This window comes from Enhydra lutris, unplaced genomic scaffold, assembly GCF_002288905.1.
Source record: "Enhydra lutris kenyoni isolate GAN:26980312 unplaced genomic scaffold, ASM228890v2 scaffoldscaffold34, whole genome shotgun sequence".
Taxonomy (NCBI): domain Eukaryota; kingdom Metazoa; phylum Chordata; class Mammalia; order Carnivora; family Mustelidae; genus Enhydra; species Enhydra lutris.
The window spans coordinates 25,983,862-26,011,855 of NW_019154118.1; the positions used below are offsets into that span (position 1 = coordinate 25,983,862).

Sequence of the window (27,994 nt, forward strand, 5' to 3'; positions counted from 1 at the left end):
TTTTTTAATGGCTGTGCAGAGAGAGAATGATAAAAAATTCATCTCTAAATAAGTGTAAAGAAATATTTTGGTATTTGTTGGAAATTCTAAGAGATACGAAAGCATTATGTTCTGGTTTAATTGCTTGTGGGTTTTTTTTTCCTTTTTTAGTGGTACATAAAATAATCCTGCATCTTGTATGGAGTCTTCGAGTTTATGAAATACAGTATTTTTTTCCCAGTCTATTGTGAAAGAATGTAAGTAAACAGATGAAGCCCCAAATAATATCATCAGGTTTACAGGATATTCTTAGTGTGGCCAAACGCCGTGGCCGGACAAGGGCAAAGCCATGAAGTGAGGAAAGTGTATCTCTGACTTGGGTTCCTTTTGTTCTTTCTCAAATGGAAAAGCAGGTCAGTACAACCAAAGGGCAAAGGATTTGGAGTGCAAAGACCCAGGTTTTTAGTTCTTGCTTCAATAATTGCTGGATTTTTTTTAACTCATGTGGGTCATATCCCCTCTGGGTTTTCTCTGGGGAAAACGATATACCCACTTTGTGTTCCTTAGAAAGTGGTTACATAAGAGCACACCTGAAAGGCACTGCACAGTATTAGTCACTATTACACGGTCCTTCTTCTTTTACAGATAAAATCGGAACTCAGACTCATAATATATTGTTATCTGTTCACACCCACAATCATATGCTGGGACTGCTAGTTAATCTACAGGCTGTATGCGGCCCAGTGTTTCAGTCTCCAGCACTTAGAGGAAAGCATTCTCAGAAGACTGATCGTGCTTCTAAGATATGCTCCCTGATTTCCTCTGCTGCTCAAGTTAGGACATTGCTTTGCTAAGGTTCCTCCTCCCAGCCCAGTGTGCTCACTGTTTCCTTCTGGCTGTTGAGGAGACCAGGGTCCCTGCCCCAGGGTCCCCACCCCTTCCTTTACCAGTTACTGTCCCTTGCTGGGCCCGTACCGCTCCACTGGCTCTCTCATTAGGAAGGCGTGGTGTTTGTGCTCAGTATCTCTTAGTCCCTTGGAGCCAGTCTTTCTGGGGCTTCAGTCTGTTAAATAGTTAACATCATAAAGTAGACTTTTAAAATCATCTCATTTTAATAGAGATCTTTAAAAACAATCTTGAAGCAGACTCTTTTTCAGTCTTAAAGAAGTATTCATGGAAGTGGGGAGATACTGCTCAAAGGGTATCAACTTCCAGTTATCAGAGGAATAAATTTAGGGATCTAACACACAGCACGGTGATTATAGCGGACAGTACAGCGTCATGTGCCCGACTTGTTGCTAAGAGAGCAGATCTGAGATGTCCTTATCACAAGAAGGAGAGGGTAACTATGTCTGAAGCGAGATGATGGCTAATCGTGCGGCGGAAAATCCAGACAACCGGTTACCTTTAAGCTCTCCTGTTCTGTGTCAGTCTTATCGCAGTAACACGGCAGGGGGCGCTAGTGGTGAGACTGTCAGAGGCGGGAAGAGCATGGTGCCTTGGCCAGTGTTGGGGAATTAACTTGCTGAGGAAATAGTGCCTGGTGTCTTCCACCAACTTATTATAAGCCTTCATTTAGTTCATTTATTTTTTTTTAATTTTTTATTTCTTTTCAGCATAACAGTATTCCTCGTTTTTGCACCACACCCAGTGCTCCATGCAGTCCGTGCCCTCCCTAATACCCACCACCTGGTTCCCCCAACCTCCCACCCCCCGCCCCTTCACACCCCTCAGATTGTTTCTCAGAGTCCACAGTCTCTCATGGTTCACCTCCCCTTCCAATTTCCCTCAACTTTTAGTTCATTTATACCTTGAGTTCATCTTGCCTCAGGGGATTTAAACATCCCCATTAAACATAGTTAATGTATTCATGTTCTTTAAAACGATGGCTTTCAAATGGTCGAACTGTAAGGCATAGTAAGAATTTTACACCTTGACCCACAGCACACACATGTTCACGTGGTACGTAAGGTGTGCGTAGTGAAAGTGAGAGGATAATAAAACTTTACAACTCACTGAAAGATTGGGACCAGCAGTTTAAAAAGCACTGATTTTTGAAAATAACTCTTTTGGCAAACTTGATCAGAAATAGGTTTGGTAGCCTAGAAGTTACTTTATGGAAAAGAAGTATTTCAGAAAGCATTACAGTGCTAAAATGTAACAAATAATCTTAGATCACAGTCATCTGTCCCAGTTCTGAATTTTCCATTCCTGCATTACTTTTGTCTGAGGGACTAAATTTCTGCACACAACTTTGTAGCAGATAAATGAGAGACGGAAAGTAAGGATACTGTTTTTATAAAGTTTAGTCTATACTTTCTGCTCTCCTTGATCCTATCTTGCGGTTCCTTCTTACTTGGCTTTGGTCAAGAAGTGATTTCCAGATCCATTTTCCTTGTTCGCAAAGGAGTCCAGGCTCTCTTACACTCTAGTGAGAAAAATCATTCATCCTAAAGTCAGAGCTTGAAGGGTTTCCTGCTCTCCGTATTGGTTTTTCACTAAGTCTAATCCCATTAAACATTTCATGGTTAGAGATAACATCTTTTTTCCTTCAAGGAAATGCTTCGTCATCATCATTTTTTGCCTAAATATGTTGCTGGCGGTATAGAAACACAATCATGATATCTGATATTTAATGTCATAGGTTAAGGATTGATTATTCCATTTTGTCATCATGAGCAAATTCAGCAGAGGTAGATAAGGTCTTGTGAAGCTAACTGTGTGTACCTAAAATTGAAGAATGTGAATACAAAAATAGACCAGTTTGATTAAAGGAGGTTGTTCAGCCATTTAAGGAGTGACTTCTCTTCCTTATCACTTTAGAATAATATGCTTGATTAAGCCAGTGTAGAAAATCCAGAAAGATAGCTTCTGGGGATTAAAGGTACACATGGGCACGAGAAGATTACAATCTAGAATAGGAACACCAGGCTTATAAAAATATTTGAAGGACAATGTGGTCAGTGAACCAGTCAAAATATGTACAGAGTATAGTGATACTAAAATATCATGAGAGAAGCGTCCAAAACATGGGTTCCTTATGCTGGATCTTGGAGGAATGTAGAGAGGAAATGATTCCAAAGGAGGGGATAGTTGTGGGAAACTCTCAAGCTGTTTTCCATCTTCCTAGCCCGGCCATAATTAACTGTGATGATGCTGGCAGGTATGACATCCTCTAATTTATAAAAAGAGCTAATTTATCATTAAGGAGTCATTTTTCCCCCTGCTGGTTTTACAATGATTGGCTGGCTTGTGTCATTGTAGAAAATGGTCTCTAATTAAATTTTACTGAATTTCTAAAGGGCAGTTTCCACTAAATGACTATGTATTTTTTCCCCTTAGGTTTTCTGAGCTTAGTCTCTCCCTGTGACAGAAGTAAGACCTTTTTACCTCTCAGTTTCCTGGCAAGGTTGCTTGTTTGCAAAGTCACACACCCAGCCCAGAGAAATGAAAAATCATTTTAGTCATTAAGTTGGCAATGCTATTTCTACAAATCGGTTCAGAGCACTACAAGGAATTGAAAAATACTCAAGATCTGAAATGACAAAGCTCAGAGTCTGTACCGTGTGATGGCGGTAGAGAGCAGAGAGCAGACCAGTCCTTCCCTCCTAACTTCAACCCCCCATATCGAAGTTTTTAATCAGGTTTTAAAAAGAATAAAAACATGAATTTGTGGCAGCATGAGATTTTTATTTGCTTATTCTATGTCCATTAAAATGCAGATGTCATCAAAGCAGAGACCTCATCTGACTGTTTTTATTCCTATCTCTTCAATACATAGAACCTTGTGTAGCATATATTAAGAACCCCACAAATGTTTGGCTTGTGAATGAATATCTAAATGAAATAAATCTAGACTGAATGAATTGCACCTTTTCTCCTGGCAATTATACTGTTTATAAATAGGAAGACACAGTTATATTCTCAAAACCAGGTTAGAAGGAAATGAGCATTTTGTGATTTTTTTTTTTAAACATTGCAATGGCATTTTAGGTATTTGATTCATTTATTTATTTAAAATTTATTGAACACTTACTGTTTCTCACACAAAAATAAATAGACACAGTCTCTCTTCTCATGGAATATAGATTTCGATGGGTAGCAAATGTTTAAACAAATATTGATTCTTGGTATTTATAACATTTACATTCTCAGTTTCAATTATTCACCAGTGAGTACAGAGTAGGTAGACATCGTAAATAATATTTTCCCCTATGTATTTAAATGACCCATGCTACACGAGTGGTCTGTGAGCTTGAATTGTTCACTATCTACACATTCACCTGGCTTAACGTGTTGTGTCTCTTTTTTTAGAAAAATTTTAAAATTAAAATTAAATTTTTTTTTAGGGTGGGGGGAAGAGGGAGAGATAGAATCTTAAGCAGGCTCCATGCTGAGTGCAGAGCCTGGCGATGCAGGGCTCAGTCTCACAACCCGGAAATCATGAGCTGAAATCAAGAGTCTGATGCTCAACTGAGCCACCCAGGTTCCCCCTCCATTTTTTTAGAGGGGGGAGGGTCAGAGGGGGAGAGAGAGACTCTCCTTCGTAAATAAACATTTTCGGGAGAAACTATTTGACAATGTAGTATCGTGAATTTTGGGATTTCCGAAGATTTGTTTAGATGACCAAAGAAAGGCCCTTTTCATCTCTTCAGTAAAATTTTAAGAGTTTCCTGTCGTGTATACATGGGTAAAGGAGAAGAGTGTATAAGAACCAAGATACCAGAGAGGATGGAATCATCCTCTGGTGAAGGGTGGGAGGAGGGGAGGTCAAGAGAGCAGGGAATGCTTTATTAAGAAGGAATTTGAAATGAGTATTGAGGATAAAATAAAATTAATAGGAATTTCTCAGGTAGTTGAGGTATGGAGAACAATAGAAGCGGAAGAAATAACATATACCAAATCCCAGAAAAGTGAATTATTCAGTGAATTTACAAAACAGCAAAGCACAGGGTCTTTTAAGAGCAAAATTTACAAATAGTATCAGATGAAATGGGACCATTGTCGAGGTCGAGAAAAATACAAATTCTTTGCAAAGGGGTTTGGATATTATAAGTAATTTCAGTGTACCACGTCTAGTTTCTGAATAGGAGTTTTCTTTTTAAGAGATCTGTGATATTTTTTCCCAAAAGTGTTACAGTATTTTTCCTCTTGTGGAATTCTTTTAAAATGACTGGGGCAAAGGAACAATTCAAAAATGTGACCCTTGTGCTGTGTTTAGTAGATTGAAAATTCTTCTGAGGCTTAAGAAATTAAGAATGTCTGTGGTTTCCTTCCAAGATCAAGAGACGAAGGTCATCTAATTGAGAAGCTCATGTCTTCCATTGCATGTTCTCATCTTGCAGATGTGGGGAAAATGCCAGTGGCTGGATTTTTGTTCACCAGATTCAGTGAGTCTGGTTCAGGGGACTCTGAGGAAGGAAACTCTCCAGATGAGCTTTCTCAGGACATGTCTTGAATTTGGTCTCCCATTGTCAGAATGGGTCCCCGAGTCCTTGCTCACACAACATGGTTGTCCTTCCTCCCTGCCATCCTCTTTCTCCAGAACTTAGGCAGCTCTACTAAGGGACTGACTCTTATTTTGAGAGATTTTCTTTATTATCAAAATCCCCTTTTTTTTCATTGCCTGAAACTTTATTACTTGAATCCTCGTGCGTCACCGACTTCTTGGTTTTTGTCCTGCCGTTCTCCTCTGATCTACGACTTCTACCTTTGCTGCTCTACAGCTTCAGACTCTTGACTTGGATTCAGATCCTTGGCTTTACTTTGATTATGAATCTTTTAAATATTTTTGTTCTTCAAAACTATTTAAGTAGCTCTTTTTTTTTCTTCCCCCATGGTTCACTGGTCAATTTGCCAAAGCCAAGGCTTCTAGAACTGCTTCAGAGCTGATATCTCCCATTCAAATCTAACTCATGCTTGATGCTCCCATTCAAATCTTCATCCCCCCCAAAGGAAGGTCTTCTTTCTTCTTTAGCCTTATTTCAATCCATGACACCCAGCACACTAATCCAGAGTTTGGGGCATCCTCCCCTATAATTCTTCTTTTATCCTTACTTGTATCCACTCACCAAGTCCCGTCAGTTGGTCACCTACCCGTCTCTCTAAGAAGGCTCTGTGTTTCCATCAGCATTATCACTCTCACATTTCACAAAGAACCCCTTTAGCCTGTAGTCTTTGTGGCTTAGCCAGAAGTCTAAACTCATTTTCCATCCTGAAGCCCATATTAATACTCGAAGTCAGAAATATGCCAGTGTACAACTTGAGTTTTGCTTGTTTACCTAATACATAAATATTTATCAGTCACCTGTTTGTAAGACTGATACAATTGAGTCTCAGTCTCTGGGTGGTTTTCTGCAGTCCTTGTCATACTTAAAATGCACAGCCTGGTCTGGCCTACCTGTTGAAACAATGGGAATCATACTGGACAAGATATGGTTTTATTTGGCTTTTCCCCCCTAAAAGGTCCTGCATTGTACATACGTGACTATCCAGAGGGACAGAATCTGGTGTCAGAAGCTAGGGTCCACTGCTGTCACTGTGATACTCCCTGGACATTCAGGCACTTAATTAAACATGCAAATGTCTCTTACTGACTACCTATTAAGTTCATAATATAGATGGGTATTTTAATATTTCTGCTGTTTTCTTCAGAGTACTCTGAAACGCTTCTGACTCCTTTCGGGGAGAATATAGTCTTCATTAATATTATCACCGAAAGTGATTACCTATTGAAATGTGTTATTTTATACTAAAACATGATATTCTACCATGGCTTGATTTTTGTTTTTTTGTTTTTTTTTTTTTTGTTTTTTTTGTTTGTTTTTTTTTTTTTAAGATTTTATTTATTTATTTGTCAGAGAGAGAGAGAGAGCGCGAGAGTGAGCACAAGCAGATAGAGTGGCAGGCAGAGGCAGAGGGAGAAGCAGGCTCCCTGCTGAGCAAGGAGCCCGATGTGGGACTCGATCCCAGGATGCCAGGATCATGACCTGAGCCGAAGGCAGCGGCTTAACCCACTGAGCCACCCAGGTGTCCCTGATTTTTGTTTTGATAATACCCTTCTCTAATTGAAATAACAAGTATACACACACATGCGCACACACACACACACGTGTGTGTGTTTAAAATTGCAGTTATTTGGTATAATTTTGGTAATTGTTAGTTATCTCTGTCCCCTGCCATACACCAAACAGACATCCCAGCCCCATACGTCAGTGGCTGGGTTTTGCTGTGTCCCAGCTCGTGGTTACAATGCTCACAGGCAGCCCTTAGATTGTTCCACAGGGCAAGTCCCTTTTTGCTCAGATACACTCACGTAACCTGACTTGGTTACTTCTGTTTACTCATGTGATTGTTTTTAACTTGGTAGGAGAAGTAAAATGAAAAGGAATGGAGGAATACCTTAGGCAAGTTTCTGGCAAACTATTCTTTACTTAGATCCATTTTTTAAGGACATTTCTTTTATGAAGAGGAACAGTTGAAGGAAACAAAATACATTTCAAATATCTAATTCAGAAGGCGTAATAAGATTCTGAAGTTTTTAAAGAAATGATTTATTCATATTTCACTTCAGTATTTATTGAGCTACTACTATGTGCAGGCACGTTCTAGTAGGTGCTGGGGTGGAACAGTGAGCTAGACAGATGTGATCCTTGTTTTCCCAGATTTAGCACCAAGCAGAGAAGACAGGTAATGAAAAAAAATTAATAAAATGTAGGAACTGTTAGGGGAAATACTGGGACTACAGTTCATGCCAGCAATCCCTATCTTCCCAATGAGAGGCTGCCTGGGAGAAGTGACGTACAGGCTGTGGTCTGAAAGATGAGAAGCCATCCAGAGAGATCCCGAATTAAGGAAAGCGGAGGGAGCACTTACGCACGGGCATGGGCCACAGATGGTGGCTAAGCTGGGTGTATGAAGAATGGGAATGACCCCAGAGAAGTGGGAGAAGGGAGTCAGATCAAGTAAGAACTAACAATAAAGGCCAAGGGGAGTGAAGTCAGCTTGGTATTTTTAGGGACCTGTAGGTCACTTGGTACTATAATAAAATGTATCAAAAGAACTATATATACATATATTTTATATATAATATATGTACATATATATTATATATGTAGTTTTATAAAGTCATGTAGTGATAAACACAAAATAAGAATCAGAAATCCTTTTTTTTTTTTTAACTAAAAAATGGTTTGGTTCAAGCTACCGAGTTCTTATCCTGCATTTCGTGTGCTCAGAAAATGGATTCAGAACAAATTCATAAACACTAACTGTTCTAGGAATTTTATGTGTGAAGAGATTCCCTATAGTTAGCATTGTGTGTGTCACACATGCGCACACACGTGCATACACACACACACACACACACACACACAGAATTTGCTCTTTGATGACTGGCTTTGTATATATTCTTGATTTATCGTTACCTTTTTGAAGAAAAAAGTTTCCCACTCTTTTCTTTTGCTTGCTCGGACGGCATCAGTGCCATGCTAAGTAGAAGCAAATATTACAAAGCCTTTCATTCCAAACCCTAGAGCTTTCTCTCAAAGCCCAGGTTAACAGCAGAGCCCTGGTTCGGTGAGCTGACTTACTCTAGTCCATGGACTCACTGATTCGTGAGAACCTGTTTTCCTTAGATTTTGTACAAGAGACCATCAAACATAAAAACATCACAGCTGGACTGAAGCAGCCCAAAAAGAACAATTTTGAGATTTGAGTAGTAATTTTAGTTCCAGTTGCTAAGCTTTTTATGTTCTTTTTGCAGCCATTCTCTAGTTCCTACTCATTTTTAGCCTGATTTGGGATGATCTAAAGATGCTTGAAAAGTTCTGAAATGATGTTACTTTATTAGTCACTAGACTAAAAGGACAAGCGGAGGCAGGAATTAGCTATAAAACAGTGACTGAAGGTCCCCTGTCTAAAAGATGCTTTTCATTTGTAGTTTGCAAATATTGATGACGGACACAAAGATAAATAAGTAACTTGAGTGGTAAAAATATACTGCGGTAAGTTATTCAAGGAAAGAAAGGGTGATGTTTGTGTTCAGCGTAGAATTTCCTCTCATTCATTCTTCTGATCCATTCACTTATTCAGTCAACAAACTTTTAAAGATTGTGTACTAAATACAAAATTCAGTGGTAGATGTTGAAGATACAGATGTGGTTTGAAACTGAAGAGAATAGTAAAGTAAATGGTTCTCAAATACTGCAGTATCCATGCCTCTTTCAAAAATCTGATAAAGACGGTGGATACAGCAGACATGCACATCTTGGAGACCTGTAGTTGCCTTGAAGGTGACCATTGGACCCCTTGGGATCGGTGAAGCCGGCCTAGTGATTTCTTAATTTCTAGTTTTGTTCGTTGTTTGCATTTTGTCTCCCAACCCAAGGTTTATTTAACCTTTATTAGGGGGTTAACTGTATTTTCAAAGAGTTTACCTTTAAAATTAATATTGGGCCGAATCTTCCAGAAACACCTCCAGCTGAGGGATCTGTGGTTGATATTCAGAAGCCAACCTGCTCAGTAAAGCGAGCGTGAGCGCCATCTAATGCCCACACGGAATAAACGTTGGTAACAGCCGTAGTAACACAACAGGATTAGGGTGTGTAACATTTGTAAAGATAAAAAAAAGTTTGTACATTTGTGCTTTTATCTGTGCAGGATCATACATGATTTAAACTTTAAAATAAACTTTTTATTTTCTAACACTTCTGGATTTTCAGAATAATCACAAAGATAGTACAGAGTTCCCAAAACTCTACACCCAGTTTTCCCCCCAAATAGTATGGCACTATTGTTATAATTAATAAACTGACATGGATACATTATTATCAACCAAAATCTATAATTTATTCATATTTCTTCAATTTTTCCTTACTGTCCTTTCCCTGTCCCAAGATTCCATCTAGGATAGCACACTGCATTTAATGGTCACTGTCCTTAGTTGTGATGATTGTTATATTTGGAATTTATGTTATTTTATTTTTATTTTATTTTATTTTTTTACTTTTATTTTTATTTATTTGACAGACAGATCACAAGTAGGCAGAGAGGCAGGCAGAGAGAGAGAGGAGGAGGAGGCAGGCTCCTCGCTGAGCAGAGAGCCCGATGCAGGACTTGATCCCAGGACCCTGAGATCATGACCCGAGCCGAAGGCAGAGGCCTTAACCATTGATATTGTAGCTTCCTGTTAGTTTGCAAAATATTTCTTCAAAGTTTTCAGAAAACAATTTTTGTTATTCCCTTGATAATACATGTAACTATTTAATCAGATTTTGTGGAGGTTTGTATAAATATAAATTACCCTTGTGCATTTTCATCTCTTGTAATGATGAAAAAAGATTAAGAAGGAGCAGTACCAAGATGTGATTATAGAAAGACTCATGCAGTAGAAACTGTAAGAATTCTGTTTCCATTTGGAGTATAACCCTCACTAGCTGTGTTCTTTGGCACACCACTCACACTTTTGCTTTAGTTTCTGTATTTGTGGAATAAGGTCTGTGAACCAAGAAATTCTCCAGCCCTTGCACTATGAGATTACAAAAATACTTTCCCAGTGCAAGTTAATAATCCTAGTGTTTCGTATTGGATATGAGTGAAGATTTAGTATCACCTACTAAGCTGATGCATTATCTCTATATTATAGATGAGAAAATGTAGAAAAGTAATTTGCCCACGACCATTTAGCAAGTAAGCGATGGGTCAGGTTCCCAGTATGACAACTTCCAAAGAGACAGCACCCCTTTGCAGACCCATAACCCTACAGTGCTCTCCATCCCCGCTGCCATGCTTACGCTAGGCTCCTCCAGTGACCAATGCTCCAAGATGAGATGGTTTCTCTTTATAGTCCTTTTGCCACTCGCCGTGTGAAACTCCGTAAAACACCATATATGAGCCTTTGTCTCCAACCTACTGAAAAGCATTAAGTCTGAGGCATATTCACAGTTCTACTCTATTTGCTAATTTTTAAAAAATATTTTATTTATTGATTAGAGAGAGAGAGAGAGAGAGAGAGAGCTCATGGTGGGGGGAGGGGCAGAGGGAGAAGGAAAAGAAGACCCCCTGGTGAGCAGGGAGCACAAGGAGGGGCTCGATCCCGGGACCCTGAGATCCTGACCTGAGCCAGAGGCAGAAGCTTAACTGATCGAACCACACAGGTGCCTCACTATTTGCTGACATTTTAATAAAACATATATTTTTAGTCTTTTCAAAAGTCTTCGAGAGATACACAGGAATGCTGTCTTCTGGAAGCAAGATGGAATATTGTGTTTCCTTTTCAAGGCTGCACGGAATTAGTGTGCGTGTGAATCCGAAGGCTCAGGGCGTGAGCTGGGAAGCAGGAGGGCCTCTGGAGCGACCTGGCTTCTGCGGTGCTGATGATCCGTTAGCGCGTGTGAGAGACATAAACGATGTTCTGCACTTCAGTTCTCAACTTTGGATGTACATTAGCAAGTCCAGAGTTAAAAGTCCCAAGACCCACATCTCATTCTGAACTCATTACATCAGAATCTTGGGAAGCGAGAACCAAACAGCAATTTTAAAGTGCCCTAGTTGATTCCGAAGTGTTGCCAAGAGTTACACATTGTAACTCCGGAGTTGGTTACTTTCCTTTTATTTGGGGGTAAACTTGTCCATGTCATCAATTCTTACAAAGGAGAAAGGTGTGGCTTACAAAAGAGGATAATTAGTAAAGATTTTTTTACTGAACACATCTATCAAGTGCATTTTTTCTATCTCAGACATAGAACTTTTGAGATGTGAAACGAATTAAATTTGGCCTGAAGAAATTCGATTATCAGCAGTAGGCATGGACATCACAATATAGTGTATGCCATTTCCTCATAGAAGAACTGGGTTTTAAGTAGTATTTAAGTGGAAAATCATGTATTTGCAAATTTTGTTTTTAATTTTTTAACAATAATTTTAATATCTAGAATCTAAAATTGGTATTTACTGACCACATGTGTATGTTTTTCTTATAAGATTTCTATCTTTGCTTAACTTTGTAAGATCTGAGGTTCCTTGAAGTGAATAAAGTCTTTCAGTCCTTCTTGTCCTCCACAGTGCCTAACAAGTATTCGAGATTGAATTGTTAGGTAAGGACTTTGGATGAGAGAGAGGGGGCCTGCACAAAGGGAAAGGAAGAGATGGGAGCTGAGGAAGGAATGAGGAGTGGAAGAGGGCAAACACGCTCTCACATTTTGCATTTTTTTTAAATTTCTTTTCAGCATAACAGTATTCATTGTTTTTGCACCACACCCAGTGCTCCATGCAATCCGTGCCCTTCCTAATACCCACCACCTTGTTCCTCCAACCTCCCACCCCCCGCCCCTTCAAAACCCTCAGATTGCATTTTATAATTCCTTTAAGGTACGAAAAAGCAGGGGTTATTTTCTATTCTTTGAAATTGCGCATTTCCCAGGTTACTACTAAAAGGACTCAAACTTTGGGATATTTTTGTTGAAAGGAAAGTAATTCTATTGGCTGACTTTGGTCCTTGGTCTTTAGAATAAGATATACATAAATAGATAAAAATAATAAAAATAGAAATAAATAAAAACATAAATATAAATTGTTTATAGTTTAGATGGATTAATTTATAAATCGATAAATACACACTCCATGCTGTTAGAATTCTTTGCTAAATCCCATTATCCCATTTCTACATATTTAAGCTTTTTTAAAATAATTTTTTGAGTCCACAATATTGTAAAGTTTCTTTTAAACTAGAAATTTGCTCCAGATTATCTGTTAAGATCTGCATTTTGACAGTAAATGATTTACATCAGTTAACAGAGAGAATTAGTAGCAATACTTTTTAGTAGTAGTCTTAAAATAGAAGCTTCTAAGAGCTTTGAAGTTATAGCAATTTATAGACTTTGTTGGTTAAAAACGAAACCATTAACAAGGAATGCCTTTATGATATGAGAAATAAATTTCAATCTGTGTGATTAAATAGTAAAGATGTATGTAATACAATGATTTGGTTAATGTTATGGATATGATTAGTAGGGTGTTTCCTTAGCATCCTGGATAGATGGCCAAGGATTGGATGTTTCTTGAAGAAAAAGGTTTTGAATTATTTTCCGCATATCAGAATGAAAATCAAATGCTGGTAGAAAATGGTATCAATCACTTTCTCAAATTTCTAAAATATTCCTTTTAATTCTGCTTTTGTTATTATAATGAGCAGTTCCTTACATTTTTAATTATAATACTATGTTAAGTGATGTATCAGTTGTCCACATTTCTGGCACAAAATGCTGTGTTTCTCAACTGCAAAATTATATGTTATTCCTAAAAATAGGCATATTTGACTTAAATATGTCAATTGCTTTAAATCAGTTCCCCCTTTAAAAACAATTCTTAAAGCAATTTTTTTCTGCACAAAGATCAACTTTCAAATTCAACATCGAGGCCTATTTAATAATAACTCTCCTACAAGTTCAGTCAAATTTAAAATATTTATTAGGCATCCAGTGTATTTAAATAATCACAATGGTTCTTGGTACACAGTAACAGTACAGAGTAATGGTATCATAAGAAGGTGGTGGTACTGGGCCATATTGCTGTACCCCCTTCACAGCCTCCAGTAACATGTTCAGTGGTGTCTGTTGGAGGATTCCAGGCATGCCCTCCTAATCATCTTTGGTAAGGTCCTATCTTTCCCCTCAAAAACACATAAACAAGATTACAAACTCACTTTCTCCCCTAACTCGAAAGGACCTATTATTTGAAATTTCACCATTTTATTTTCTAGAAGTAACTCTATTTCTTGTGTCTGAAGTTATAGGTTACCATACCAGTGATGGGAGCCTTTTTCTGGGGGGGGGAGTGTCAAATACTTTCTGTAAATTGAAAATTGTCTATGAATGGTACTTCTGTGATGTTTAAAGTAAACACAGTAAGACATTTTTGCCCAAAGTGCTATTTGTCCAAGTATATTACTTGAGAATGTGACATCCTGACACCACCATTTGGAGGCTGAGTCCCCTGATAGAAGGAAAAATGCCACATATCTACAGAGATTATTTCTCCCTGTTTTCTTGGACATGGGGGAAACAAGGAGAAATTGTTAAAAAAAAAAACTGCCTACGTTATATGAGTTGATTATATTCTGCCTAAGAATCTTGGGCTCTTAAAATTAGAATTTAAAACATTAATTGGTATTTTCCTGTCAGGGAGATAGTGATTATTAATAAAAGAACACAATAAAAATGTGAAGATAAATTTCACTTATCTAATTTTATTAGGGAAGGGAATATTTTATGATAAAACTTATAATGCATGTTAATACTGGTAGAAAGATGAAGTACTTGCTTCCCTCCCTGTTTCCTAATAATGTGAATCATGATTTTAGTGGGCTGACCATTAAAACAGTTAATTAACTATTTTTAACAGCTTAAAATCTTAACAACATGAATCTAAGAATAAAACTTAAATGCAGACATGAGTAAACTGCTAACTGGCTTTTTCTACCAGAAGTCTTTCTTGTTTTTTCTACTATAGACCTTCTGTTTGAATGTGGACATTCTGTTTTGCTCAAATAGGACTATTTCAACACAAACTGGTATTTGTTTAATAACTTGCTGGCTCGGAACTCATATTAATCATGGTTTCAGTTGGATTTGGACATTAGGGAATTAGTAAACGTATTGACTGAATTTTAAACGGGTCTGTAGCATTGTCTTTGATGCCGTAAGCAGTGTAGTTGGGTACCGTGGCGTATGGGAAGGGAACTGACATTTTTGGAAGTGCTGACTGTGGGCTAATTGCTCTTTTTCGTTGTGCTCCTCTGGACTTCAGTCTATTTGTGAAATGAGGAGCCAGACTAATGAATCCGTTGCTGTCTTCCAACCAGAAGATTCCTGTTGACTAAACCAGGGAGAGTTTTGGCTAACTGAGGTTGAACTACTGAAGCCTTCTATTTTTAGGAGTTGTGGGAGAAATGTCTAAACATGCAGTTGTGTTTGTGCCTCAGCTAATGAACGATCGGTACAGTATTATGAGAATAATGTCATCTTTTAATAATTGGGGACTTTGATGTTTCCCAGGGTTGTGTAGTGTTTCACACATACAGGTGCAGGAGGCGGGGTAACAGATATCCTAACCTCAGGATAGATCCAGAAGTTACTGTGTTTTTCAGTGATTCCCTAGGACAAACAGTATTTTTTCTTCTTCATAAGTGTCCTCTAAAAAGTGAAGTCTGGTGTTACACATCAAAGCTTTGATCTGATTCATGCATTTATTATTTTGCATGTGTGCTGGTCTTCTAAGTATCTATCAGTTGCTGGAAGTCCATTCAGTGCAGGTTTTCTTGGACTCCGCACTACTGATACTTTGGACCGGAAAATCCTTTGTTGTGGGGAAGTTGTCCTGGGCATCTCTAGCTCGACTGAGCAGATGCCAGTAGCAGCTCCCCATCCCAGTGGTGAAAATAAAAAATGTCTCAAGACATTGCCAGATGTTGGCTGAAGGGCGGAAATGTCCCTAGGTAACAACCCCTGGTTTAGTGTGCATCCCCCCTCTTTAGTTAGGAGGTACTGGGCAGATAGATGCTGATGGTACTGAGTGGTTAAATTATTTAAATAATGTTAAATCTCTTCAAAGTGAATCTGTATTCCTCAATGAGCATTAAATGTATCTATTTTGTGTACCTTCTAGATGTTCTTGATATACTCTGAGAGAGGCAATCACTTATTTCCGTAGATAGGCAATAATTCCTTGGAAATCTCAATAAGTTGTCAAAGGAGATGCAAAATAAAACAGTCTGATGATTCCATTTGTAAGTTCCCATGAGATCTCCTTACTTCCACAATTAAATAATTCTCCGAATTTCATTTTATTATATGGTAGAGACAAGGACAACAGGTTTGTGCTCTTTGTGTGGTTGTTGATATGTTTGTGCATGTTGTCAGTGGCCTTCTAAGAGACAATTTTTTTTTTAAAGATTTTATTCATTTATTTGAAAGAGAGAGATCACAAGTAGACAGAGAGGCAGGCAGAGAGAGAGAGGGAAGCAGGCTCCCTGCTGAGCAGAGAGCCTGATGCGGGACTCGATCCCAGGACCCTGAGATCATGACCTGAGCCGAAGGTAGCGGCCCAACTCACTGAGCCACCCAGGCGCCCTAAGAGATAATTTTTTTAAATGACCACTTCTCCATCCACCTACCCCAAGATATCAGGGTTTTGATCATCAACATTTTTCAGGTTATAATAATTCTCATTTTGATAATTTGGCTAAAAAAACCCTCAGGTCTTTTGAAAGGAAGCATTGGTGGAACCATATAAACTTTCCATGTAGTTGGTATGGGGCATGGAGTCTTTTTCTCAAACAAAAATCACAGAATAAAGAGGCTGTGAGATGTGTCAATGTGATATTCACTTCTTTTTGCCTCCTGCTTAAAGGAATCAGTACAGTGATCATAGGCCCAAACTGACAACCTTTGTATCTGAGGTCTGGGTGTTTTTCAGGCAAGCCAGTATTACACAGGGAGTTTAATATAAATATGCCTTGTAAAAGCAAAAAGAAACTTAAAGAAATACAATAATATTGCAAAATCCTTTGCTAACTTTAGAGAAAGGTGGTTTATAATTATATTGATTAAAAGGACTATTATTACTCAGCATTTTTTTAACCTTTTTAAACCTAAATAGATAGTCACTTATCAGAAACAGGCCTACATTTTTCAGAAAGATAAGTTTCTTAAAAAAAAGTATTATCTCACTTCTCCCATTTAATATGGAATAACAGAGACTGGATTTATACTTCTACCTTAAACAATTAAAAATCTGGAGGAAAAAAAATACAGTAGAACAGTGTATGACACTGGCCACTAGAAAGCAGTGACCCCTGAGATATAGGAAACAAATAAGATGAGACATATGATTTCCCTGATTTATTGCTTTGGGAACGTCCAGGCTCTGGTGCAAGGAGAAGCAAACCAGGAGGCATCCAATGAACTCCTGGAGTGGAAGAGACAGAGCTGAGAGTCTGGGGAGATCAGAGAAGTCAGAGGTCACAGATAGAGTACTGGCAAGGAGAAAGTTGCACAAAAATCACAGAGATCTTGCGGAGCCTCCTATGTGTTCTGCACAGCACTGATTACTGTTTGTATGTGAGGAGACCACTGAGTCCAATAGGGAAAATCACCTGGAAGGATTAGAGGAAAAGGTTCTTGGCACTCACACAGGACCTGGGGGGAAAAATGCTTGTTCCCATCAGGAAGACTGGAGTACCTCCTAAAGCATGGGCACTGGGTCTGTGGTATTCTTGCCTTAGCGGAATAACAAGCCCTACATGAAATACTCCTCAGGCCTTGCCCAGCAGATCTTAAAAAGCAAGACTCAAAAAGAACAAATTATTTCCAAATAATCTGACTACATCCCTAAGTAGAATTCAAGAATATTTACAAGACTATGAAAAATAGGGACACCTAGGTGGCTCAGTGGTTTAAGTGTCTGTGTTTGGCTCAGGTCATGATCTCAGGGCCCTGGGATCAAGCCTCACATCAGACTCCCTGCTTAGCAGGGAGTCTGCTTCTCCCTCTCCCTCTGCTACTCTTCCCTGCTTGTGCTCGTTCACTCTCTCTCTCAGATAAAATAAAATCTTAGAGGAATATAAAAAAATATCCAGCACTCAACAAAGTCAAATTAATGATACCTAACATCCAACCAAAAATTACTAGCATACTGTAAAGTTGAAAAATATGACCCATAATGATGAGAAAGACCAATCAAAACTGAAACAGACTCACAGTTGTTAGAATTAGCGAAGTATTAAAACAGTTATTTTAACTGTATTCCATATGTTCAAAAGGTAATTTGATACCTGAAAAAGAAAAAGAATTTCCAGATTGAACTTCTAGAGATGAAAACCACAATTTTTGCCCCGGATAAGGTTAACAAAAGATTAGACATTCCAAAAGAAAAGATTAGCAAATTTGAAGGCATTACAACAGAAGTTATCCAAAATAAACAGAAAAAAATATTTTAAATGAGTAAATTAGTCAACCATGGAAATACTTTTCAGTATCCCAATAGACATGTACTTGGAGTCTCTGAGAGAGAAAGGTGGATATAAAACATATTTGAAGAATAGCTGAAATTCTTCCAAATTTGATGAAAACTATAAAACCACAGATCCAAGACACCCAACAAACCCCACGCGTAAGAAACGTGAAGAAAACAACATCAAGAGAAATCGAAACTAAATTTTGCAAAACTAGCAAAAAATAGAAAAAACTCAAAGCAACCAGGAGAAAAAAAAGATCTATTACATATAAAGGAATTAAGAAAAGGATGGCAGTAGTGTTTTCATGGTTAACAATGCAAAGGAGACAATGCCATACTAAAGTATGGCACGGATGGGGGAAAAACCCTGTCAACCTAGAATTCTATACCCAGCGAAAATATGTCAGATAGGAAGACAAAATAAAGACTTTATCAAACGTACAAAAGCCAAAAGAATTCATCATCATGAACCTATCGTGCAAAAATTAAGAAATTCTTTTAGACAGAAGGAAAATGATTGCAGATGTAAATCTGGATCTTCCCAAAGGAATGAAGATCACCTGAAGAGGCAACGTCATGACCTCTCCCCTGGGCAGGAAGGGTCTATTTTGCCCCATCGTGAGTTTGAACATGATGCCCCTGATTCAGCTTCAGGTTTCCCAATGAGGAATATGTGACAAGCATGAGGAGAAACCTGGTGATAAGGAACTGGTCCCTGATCTAACAGAGCTTCCTGACCATATGGACCACTCACCCTGGAAACTGTTACTGAGAAACTGATCAAAGTATACCCTTTAGGATTTCTGTGTTTTAGAGTATTACTGATACTGCACATTGACCTTTATCTTACTTAAAACAATTAGTTTTGAAGCTGTAAAGTTGTGCCTTCTACATTAAGATCTTTAATCTACTTGGAATTTTTTTTTTCAATACGAAGATACATTCGATCCAGAGCAGCCCAATGGAAATACTACCTTGTTCTCACTAATCTGAAATGCCAACCCTATCGTATATCAACCACCTACATATGCATGGAAGTCTTCCTATGTGATCTCTTCTGTTAGTCTGTTTCTCTGTCTAGATACCAGTATTATGATATCCACGTACTAATTAGATACATTTATACTAATAAGAAAATATTCTTTCTTCCTTCTGAAATGTACCTTGCTAGCCTGTTGAATTTCCAAATCAGTGTTAGGATCGTTTTTAAAAAAATAGATGAAGAGGTTTATTAAGAATTCCAGCCAGATCACCTTGGTTTTAACCTGTCTTACTAATAGTTGATAAGTACTAAACTCTCCAGTCCATGACAAAAGTCAGTCACAGAATTCTGTGAAGACAACTGCAGGGCCAAAAGCAGATGTGGTAGTGAAGGGTGACATTTCACTTAGGTAGTAGGCATCTAGGGGTCAGATCTCTTCCTTCTCTCCCACATTCCCTTAGCAGTAAGGATATCATTTCCCGCTGGGTCAACATTAGCTTCAGTTATTTTGGTGTAGACTTTGTAGATACAATGTCATTGCTTAATCACGTTTAAGTACATACCAACTGCACATGGAAGACATGGGTCAGACTGTATTTATCAGATTCACAGAGTGTAAAATACACGGCTCTTAATTTATTTTCCAGGGTTTTCAGTAGACACTTCTTGACTGACTTGAGGGTTAAATTCTCTATAACTTCATTAACTTCATTTTAATATAATGTTGAAGAATTCTGACAATTTATCAACATTTATCATTTACTGTTGAGGGCCTACTTTGCTCTAAGTACAATACTAAGTACTGAATATTCAGCAGTTGGGAAATAGATATGGATCCTTCTCTCAGGACAATCTAACATTTAAACAAAATAAACAGAAATATATATAATTTATAACTGTGCTTAATTCTATGAAGGGAAAAAATAGGGTTGTATATAAGAATAACTAGAGGGAGAATATACATTTTTTTATATATTACAACAGAATCTGTACAGAAGAAATGTGATTTGACTTATAATATTACCAGATTTATATAGCAAATTAAACATAATTTTTTCCTGTAGTTAATTAACGTATTCATTGATTCCATGGTATTCATGTTCATTGGCACTATAATGATCTAGATATCAGGCTCACAAAAATGGCCAAGGCCCAGTTCCTGTCTTTGAGGAGATCCAAGTTCAGTGGCTTACAAAATTACTTTTCACTAAAAGAACTACATGCCGAAAGAAAGCATAAATATATCCTTTTTATTTTTCTTTCTTTTTTTTAGATGAGGATAGGCATTCACTCGGGTTCTGTGCTCGCTGGAATTGTTGGAGTGAGAATGCCACGATATTGCCTGTTTGGAAATAATGTCACTCTGGCAAGCAAATTCGAATCAGGAAGTCACCCTCGGCGCATCAATGTCAGCCCCACCACTTACCAGTAAGTGTTCTCTGACCTCTCCTCCTCCTCCTGTCTTTGGCCTTGGCTTGAGCTAACATCCTGTGATTTGTGAGACCCTATATTTATTGATCTTGTCATTCTCTAAGGTGATAGGTGTAGGTCCACCCAGTCTGAAAGGTAGCAATTGTCACAAATGTTCACGCGCACCAGGAGAGAGTGCACAAGGAGCTTGACTTGACTGAGAGGTAAACATGGCTTTGTCATTTCCCACAGTTGCCCTCCTTCTGAGGTACACCTGTTTGAATACAGGAGAGCAAGTGTTGGAGATTTCGGCATCACACCCAGAGTCCTCACATTTTCAAAATGTTCCTCAATATTTATAAAGGTCTGAGGAATGAGAGAGAAAAGACATTTTGTCTGCTTTTATTCTTTGGAATAATTAGGGTAAATAATGAATCTCTGAAGTTAAATATATATTGGGCAGAGAGTTAAACTTCAAACTCTGTCTTAAAGGTCATATTTAACAACTCTACACACACAGCTGACAGCTGAGCACATCTGTATTTTGTCCCTGGTAGATGTCCGTTCACCTGTTGGTTACTGCACTTCCTAGGTACGGGGACCATGTCTGTTCTAGCTCATCATTACATTCCCAGAACTTGCAGAACATGCTTAACACAAAGAAGCACTCTCTAAGTATTTGTTGAATTAATGAATAAATGCATTGGTAGGATGCACTTTTCTAGATTAAGGTGACTATCTCCTGTATGTTAGACTTTGGTTTTATGCTTGGCATTGTTCTGCAAGCTAAGTGGTGTCGTGGTTTGGATAACTAAGAAATCATAATGTAAAACTGTTGAGTGGAAATAATGACCATTGATATTTTTTCTTTTTCTATTTTTATTGAAGTATAATTAACATACAATATATTAATTTCAAGCATATAACATATTACTTTGACAATTCTATACATTACTCTGTTCACATGGTAAGTGCAGTCAATCATAAGTCACCGTAAAATGTTTTTATAATATTATTGACTATATTTCCTATGCTGTAGTTTTCATCTCCGTGACTTATTTTATATTGGGACTCTGTGGTTCTTTATCCTCTTTATTTTACCTATCCTCCCACCTACATCCCTGATGGCAACCGGCAGTTCGTTCTCTGTACTTAAGCATCAGTTTTTTGGTCTCTTTTCTTTGTTTTGGTTTTTAGGTGCCACATATAAATGAAATCCTATGGTATTGGTTGTTCTGTGACTTATTTCATTTAGTGTCATATGTTCTAGTGTCTCTCAATCAGATGGGGGCCTCCAGATGTGGGGCAATGATCAGCTGGAAGCTGGGGGCAGGGGAGAGGAAAGAATTCACTGAGGCAGAACAAAGGAGATAGATATTTACTGAATACACCTGCGGCGAGTGGTGAGCAGGACAGCAGAGGAGGGTTGTCTGCCACAAGGCAGTGGGCTGCTTTTAAAGAGAGAAGGTGAGGAGGTATGGTGGCATATAGAATTCTCCTTTTGATCACTGTGCTTGGTTTTAAGTAACCCATTGGTCAGCTAGGGCCTGTGGATGTTTTGAGGTTGGTTGGGTGGAGGGGGGGGTCACTGGATGGGCCTGTATGTAGTCAGCCAGGTGGTCCCTCTGGTCCTTTCTGCATTCCATTGCTAAAGCCTGTTTGCCTAAAAGTGGCCTCTGTACTTAGGTCCATTAATGTTGTTGCAAATGGCAAAAGCACATTCTTTTTTATAGCTGAATAGTACTCCGTTATAAATATATATGCAGATATATGATATGTACACACACATACATATATGCCCCATATTGATCCATTCATCTGTCGACGAACACTTGGGTCGCTTCCATGTTTGGCAACTGTAAATAATGCTTCCATAAGCACAGGGGTGCTTGTATCTTTTTGAATTAGTCTTTTTTCTTTTTCTTGGGGTAAAGACCCGATAGTGGAATTACTGGATCATATGGCATTTCTGTTTTTAACACTTGGAGGAAACTCCACATTCTCTTCCACAGTGGGCTGTAGCAGTGTACATTCCTACCAACAGTGACGAGGTTTCCCTTTTCTCCACATCCTTGCCAGCACTTGCTGTTCTCAGCGTTGTGATAGCAGCCGTCTGACTGGTATAAGGTGAGGTCTCATTGTGTCCGGGTGTCTTGTCTTGTTTTGGTCGGGGGGACTCTTCAGCATTTCCCTGGTGATGAGTGATGTTGAGCATCTTCCCTTGTGTTTGTTGGCCATCCACGTGTCTCTTTGGAAGTTGGAAAAATGTCTATTCAGGTCCTCTGCCCATTTTTTAATCAGATTGTTTTTGTGATGCTGAGTTCTATAAGTTCTTTCTATATTTTGGATATTAACCCTTTATCAGATAGATCATTGGCAAATATCTTCTCTCATTGGTAGGTTACTCTCTCATTTTGCTTATGGTTCCTTTGCTTTTTTACAAAAGCTTTTTATTTTGGTGGGGTCCCAAGTTTATTTTTGCTTTTCTTTCCCTTGCCTTAGGAGACATATGTAGAAAAATGTTATTAAAGCCAATGGCAAAGAGATTACTCTCTGTTTTCCTCTAGGAGTCTTATGGTTTCAGGTGTCTCATTTCGGCCTTTTATCCATTTCAAGATTATTTTTGTGTGTGGTATACGAAAGTGGTTCAGTTTCATTTTTTTGCATGTAGCTGCACAGTTTCTTAAAAATGTTTTGTGAAAATTCTTTTTTCCATTGTATATTCTTGCCTCCTCTGTTACTTATTAATCAACCATATACGTTTAGGTTTATTTCTGAGTTCTATCCTGTTCCATTGATCTTTGTGTCTTTTTTGGTGCCCGTACCTTATTGTTTTGGTTATTACAGATTTGTAAGTGCATCTTGAAATCTGAGATGTGAAACCTCCAGCTTTGTTCTTCTTTCTCAAGATTGGTTTGGCCATTCACGGCCTTTTCTGGTTCTTCACAAATTTTATTTGTTGTAGGAAAAATGCTCTAGATGTTTTGAAGGAGATTGCATTTAATCTATATATTGCTTTGGGTAATATAGACATTTTAACAATATTAATTCTTCAAATCCATAAGCCTGCTATGATTTTACATTTATCTTCCATTTCTTTCAATAATGTTTTGTAGGTTTCAGAGATTAGAACTTTCACCTGTGTGGTTAAATTTATTCCTAGGTATTTTATCTTTTGGTGCAACTGTAAATTGAATTGTTTCCTTAATTTTTCCTTCTGCTACTTTGTTACTAGTATATAGAGACATGACACACTTTATATTGATTTTGTGTCCTGCAACTTGACTGGATTCATTTATCATTTCTAATAGTTTTTGGTGGTGTCTTTAGGGTTTTCTGTATATAGTATATATAGTAACATGTCATCGACAAAGACTGACAGCTTTACTTCTTCCTGAGCAATTTGGATGTCTTTTGTTTCTTTTTCTAGTCTGATTACTATGGCTGGGACTTCCAGCACTACGTTGAATGAAAGTGGCAGGAATGGAACCCTTGTTTTGTTCCTGATCTTAGAGAGAAGGTTCTCAGTTTTTCACCACTGAGTATGATGTTAGCTGTGGGTTGGTCATATATGGCCTTTATTATGTCGAGTTCTGTTCCCTCTACACCCACGTTGTTGAGAGTTTTCATCATGAAAAAATGTTGAAAATATCAAATGCTATAATCTGCATCTCTTCAGATGGTCCTATGGTTTTATCCGGTTGTTAATGTGATGTATCATACTGACTGACTTGCACCATTACATACCTGGAAAAAAATCCCCCTTGATCACCGTGAATAATTTTTTAATGTGTTGCTGCATTGGGTGTAATAATCGTTTGAGGATTTTTGCATTTATGTTCATCAGATGTATTGGCCTGTAGTTGGTTGGTTGGTTGTTTTGTACTTTTTTTTTTTTTAAAGATTTCATTTTTTCCAGGGTAAGGGGGGAACAGAGGGAGGGGCACAAGCAGACTACCCTGAGTGTGAAGCCTGACGTGTGGCTTGATATTAGGACCCTGAGATCATGACTTGAGCCAAAACCAAGAGTCAGACCCTTAACTGACTGAGCCACTGAGGTGAACTGATTTTGTTTATTTTGTGGTGTCTTCAGTCTGGTTATGGTATCTCACAATAATGCTGGCCTTGTAGATTGAGTTAGGATGTTTTCATCACTTTCATTTTTTGGAACAGTTTGTGAAGAATAGGTATTAACTCTTCTTTAAATGTTTAGTGGACTTTACCTGTATAGCCATGTGGTCTGGAACTTTTATTTGTTGGGAATTTGTTGATTATTGATTCAATTTCATTACTAGTAATTGCTCAGTTCAAATCTTCTATTTCTTCCTGATTCAGTTTTAGAAGACGGTATGTTTCTGGAATTTATCCATTTGACTAAGTCCTCCAGTATGTGAGCATATAACTTTTCATAATATGTTCTTGTAATACTTTGTATTTTTTTTAATTTTATTTTTTCAGCATAACAGTATTCATTATTTTTGCACCACACCCAGTGCTCCATGCAATCCGTGCCCTCTCCAATGCCCACCACCTGGTTCCCCCAACCTCCCACCCCCCTGCCCCTTCAAAACCCTCAGACTGTTTTTCAGAGTCCATAGTCTCTCATGGTTCACCTCCCCTTCCAATTTCCCCCAACTCCCTTCTCCTCTCCATCTCCCCTTGTCCTCCTTTGTATTTCTGTGGCATCAGCTGCTAGTTCTTCTCCTTCATTTCTGATTTTATTTGAATCCTCTTTTTTCTTTGATGAATCTGGCTAAAATTTTTTCAGTGTTGTTGATCTTTTTAGAAAACCAACTCGGTTTCATTGATCTTTTACGTTGTCCGTTTAGTCTCTATTTTGTTCATTTCTGCACAGATCTTTATTTCTTTCCTTCTACTAACCTTGGGTTTGTTTGTACTTTTTTTTTCCTTTGTAGCTCCTCAGGTGTAAGGTTAGGTTTTTTGAGAATTTCTTGTTTTTTGAGGTAGGCCTGTATTGCTGTAAAGTTCCCTATGACTGCTTTTGTTGCATCCCATGTTGCATCCCATGGTTTTGGACTGCCGTGTTCTCATTTTCATTTGTCCAATGTATTCCTTGATTTTTTTTCTTTGATTTCTTGGTTGACCCACTAATTGTTGAGTAGCACGTTGTTTACCCTCTGCATGTTTGTGGTTTTTTTCTGGATTTTTCTTATAATTGATTTCAGGTATCATACTGTTATGATTGGAAAACATACTTTATATGATCTCAATCTTCTTAAACTTACTGAAACTTATTTTATGGCCTCTCATGTAATCTGTCCTGGAGAGTGTTCCTTGTGCACTTAAAAAGAATTTTTATTCTGCTGTTTAGGGATGGGATATTCTGTATATATGTCGGGTTCATCTGGTCTGATGTGAGTTTCGAAGCGACTCTTCCCTTATTGATCTTCTGTGTGGTAATCTATCCGTTGATGTAAGTGGGGTGTTAAAGCCCCAAGTAGTAGTATATTACTGTCAATTGGTTTCTGTCTGTTAATATTCGCTTTATCTATTTTGTGTTCCTGCGCTGTGTCTGCAGGTATTTACAAACTTACATCCTCTTGGTGGGTTGTTCCCTCCATCAGTATGTAAAGCCCTGCACTGCTTCTCGCTACAGTCTTTGTTTTGAAGTTTAGTTTGTCTGATACAAGAAGTGCTACCCTTTGTGCACTTTCATTGCATGGCATATGTTTTTCTATTCCTTCACTTTTTGCCTGCATGTGTTTTTAGGTTTGAAGTGAAATTTGTAGGCAGGATGCATATGGGTCTTGTTTTTTTTATTCATTCAGTCATCCTCTGTGTTTTAATAGGAACATTTAGATCATTTACGTTGAAAATGGTTGATAGGCATATGCTTGTTAATTGTTTTCTGGTTGTTTTTCTGGTTCTTCTATGTTTCTTCTTCTCTTGCTCGTATCCCTTATGGTTTGATGGCTTTGAACAGTGTTATGCTTGAATTTCTATTTTTTGCATCTGTATTATAAGCTTTTGATTTGTGGTTACCATGTGTTCATATCTAACACCTTATGTGTACAGTGGTCTGTATTTAAAGTTACAGTTCCTTCAGTTCAAACACACTGCAAGGACTGAATTTTTATTCCTCCTCCATGTTTTGTGATTATGATATTATATTTTTATGTCTTTTTATTTTACGTATTCTTGAACTAATTTTTGTAGATATAATTGATTTCATTACCACTTTTTTTTGTTTTAACCTGAATACTGTCTTTATAAGTGATTGATCTATTTTTACTATATATTTGCTTTTATCAGTGAAATTTTTTCCTTTCGTAATTTTCTTCCAGTTTTGGCCTTACCTTTATACTTAGAGAATTTTCTTTAACATTTTGTATAAGGCTGGTTTGGTGATGAATCCATTTAAGTGTTAATTGGGAAACTCTTTTTCTGTCCTTCTGTTCTGGATGATAGTCTTGCTGGATAGAGTACTTCTGATGTTTTGTTTTTCTTTTTGTTTTTTTGTTTTAACTTTCAGTACTTTGAATCTCTCCTGCCACTTTCTTCTGGCATGCAGAGTGTCTGAGGATAGCCTTAAGGGGTTTCCCTTATATTCTGATTGTGTGTTTTTGTATTGCAGCTGTAAGATACTTGATCATTGCTTTTGCTGTTTTGTTTGTTATTTGCCATGGTATGGACCTACTGGGTTTATCTTGTTAGGGGTTCTCTGTGTCCTGGACCTGGATGTCTGTTTCCTTCCCCATATTTGGGGAGTTTTCAGCTACTATTTCTTCTAATAAATTTTCTCCCCAACCCCCTGTTTTTAAAAAAGATTTTATTTACTTATTTGTCAGAGAGAGAGAAAGAGAGAGTACAAGCAGGGGAAGTGGCAGGCAGAGGGAGAAGCAGGCTGACGGCTGAGCAGGGAGCCCCATGCGGGACTCGATCTCAGGACCCAGGGTTTATGAGCGGAGCCGAAGGCAGACACTTAACTGACTGAGCCACCCTGTTTTTCCTTCTTTATCTCTTCTCCTTCTGGGATCCCTATAATATTGATGTTATTATACTTGATGTTGCTGAGCTCCTTTAACTTTTTTATTTATTAATATTTTTTCTGTTTCTTGTTCAGTGTGGTTGCTTTCCATTACCCGGTTTTCCAGATTGCTGATGCACTCTTCTGTGTCCTCTCCTCTGCTGTCGATTCCATGTTGTATATTTTTTTATTCCATTAATTGAATTTCTTATTGCTAAGAGGTTATTTTTTCCATTTTTCTGTCTTCCTGTTGACATTCTCATTATTCCATCCACTCTTTTCTCAAATCCAGAGACTATGACCACTGCTTGGAATTCAATATTAGGCACATTGCTAATCTCTGTTTCATGTAGTTATTTTACTGTGACTCTGTCTTGTTCACTGTCTTGTTCTTTCACTTGGGACATATTCTTTTATCTCCTTGTTTTGTCTGACTCTTCGTGTTTGTTTCTATGTATTGGGGAAGTCAGTTATGTCTCCTGGTCTTTAAAGTAGTGATCTTGTGTAGAAGAGGCCCTGTGGTGTCCTATAGGGATATCCCCTTGTCACCCAAACTAGGTGCTCCAGGGGTGTCCCTCTTGTGGGCCACATGTTCCTTTCCGTTGTGGCTGAGCCATGATTGC

The 27,994-nt window shown here is 38.0% G+C and overlaps 1 protein-coding gene across 1 annotated transcript in view; it reads left to right on the forward strand.

Annotated features, from left to right (window-relative positions):
- Positions 1 to 27,994, forward strand: part of LOC111153821 (guanylate cyclase 1 soluble subunit alpha 2) — a 294,976-nt gene that overhangs the window by 241,786 nt on the left and 25,196 nt on the right. Inside the window, 1 exon segment of the mRNA XM_022513074.1 lies at positions 20,247 to 20,401. Within this exon segment, the coding sequence (XP_022368782.1) occupies positions 20,247 to 20,401 (155 nt within the window).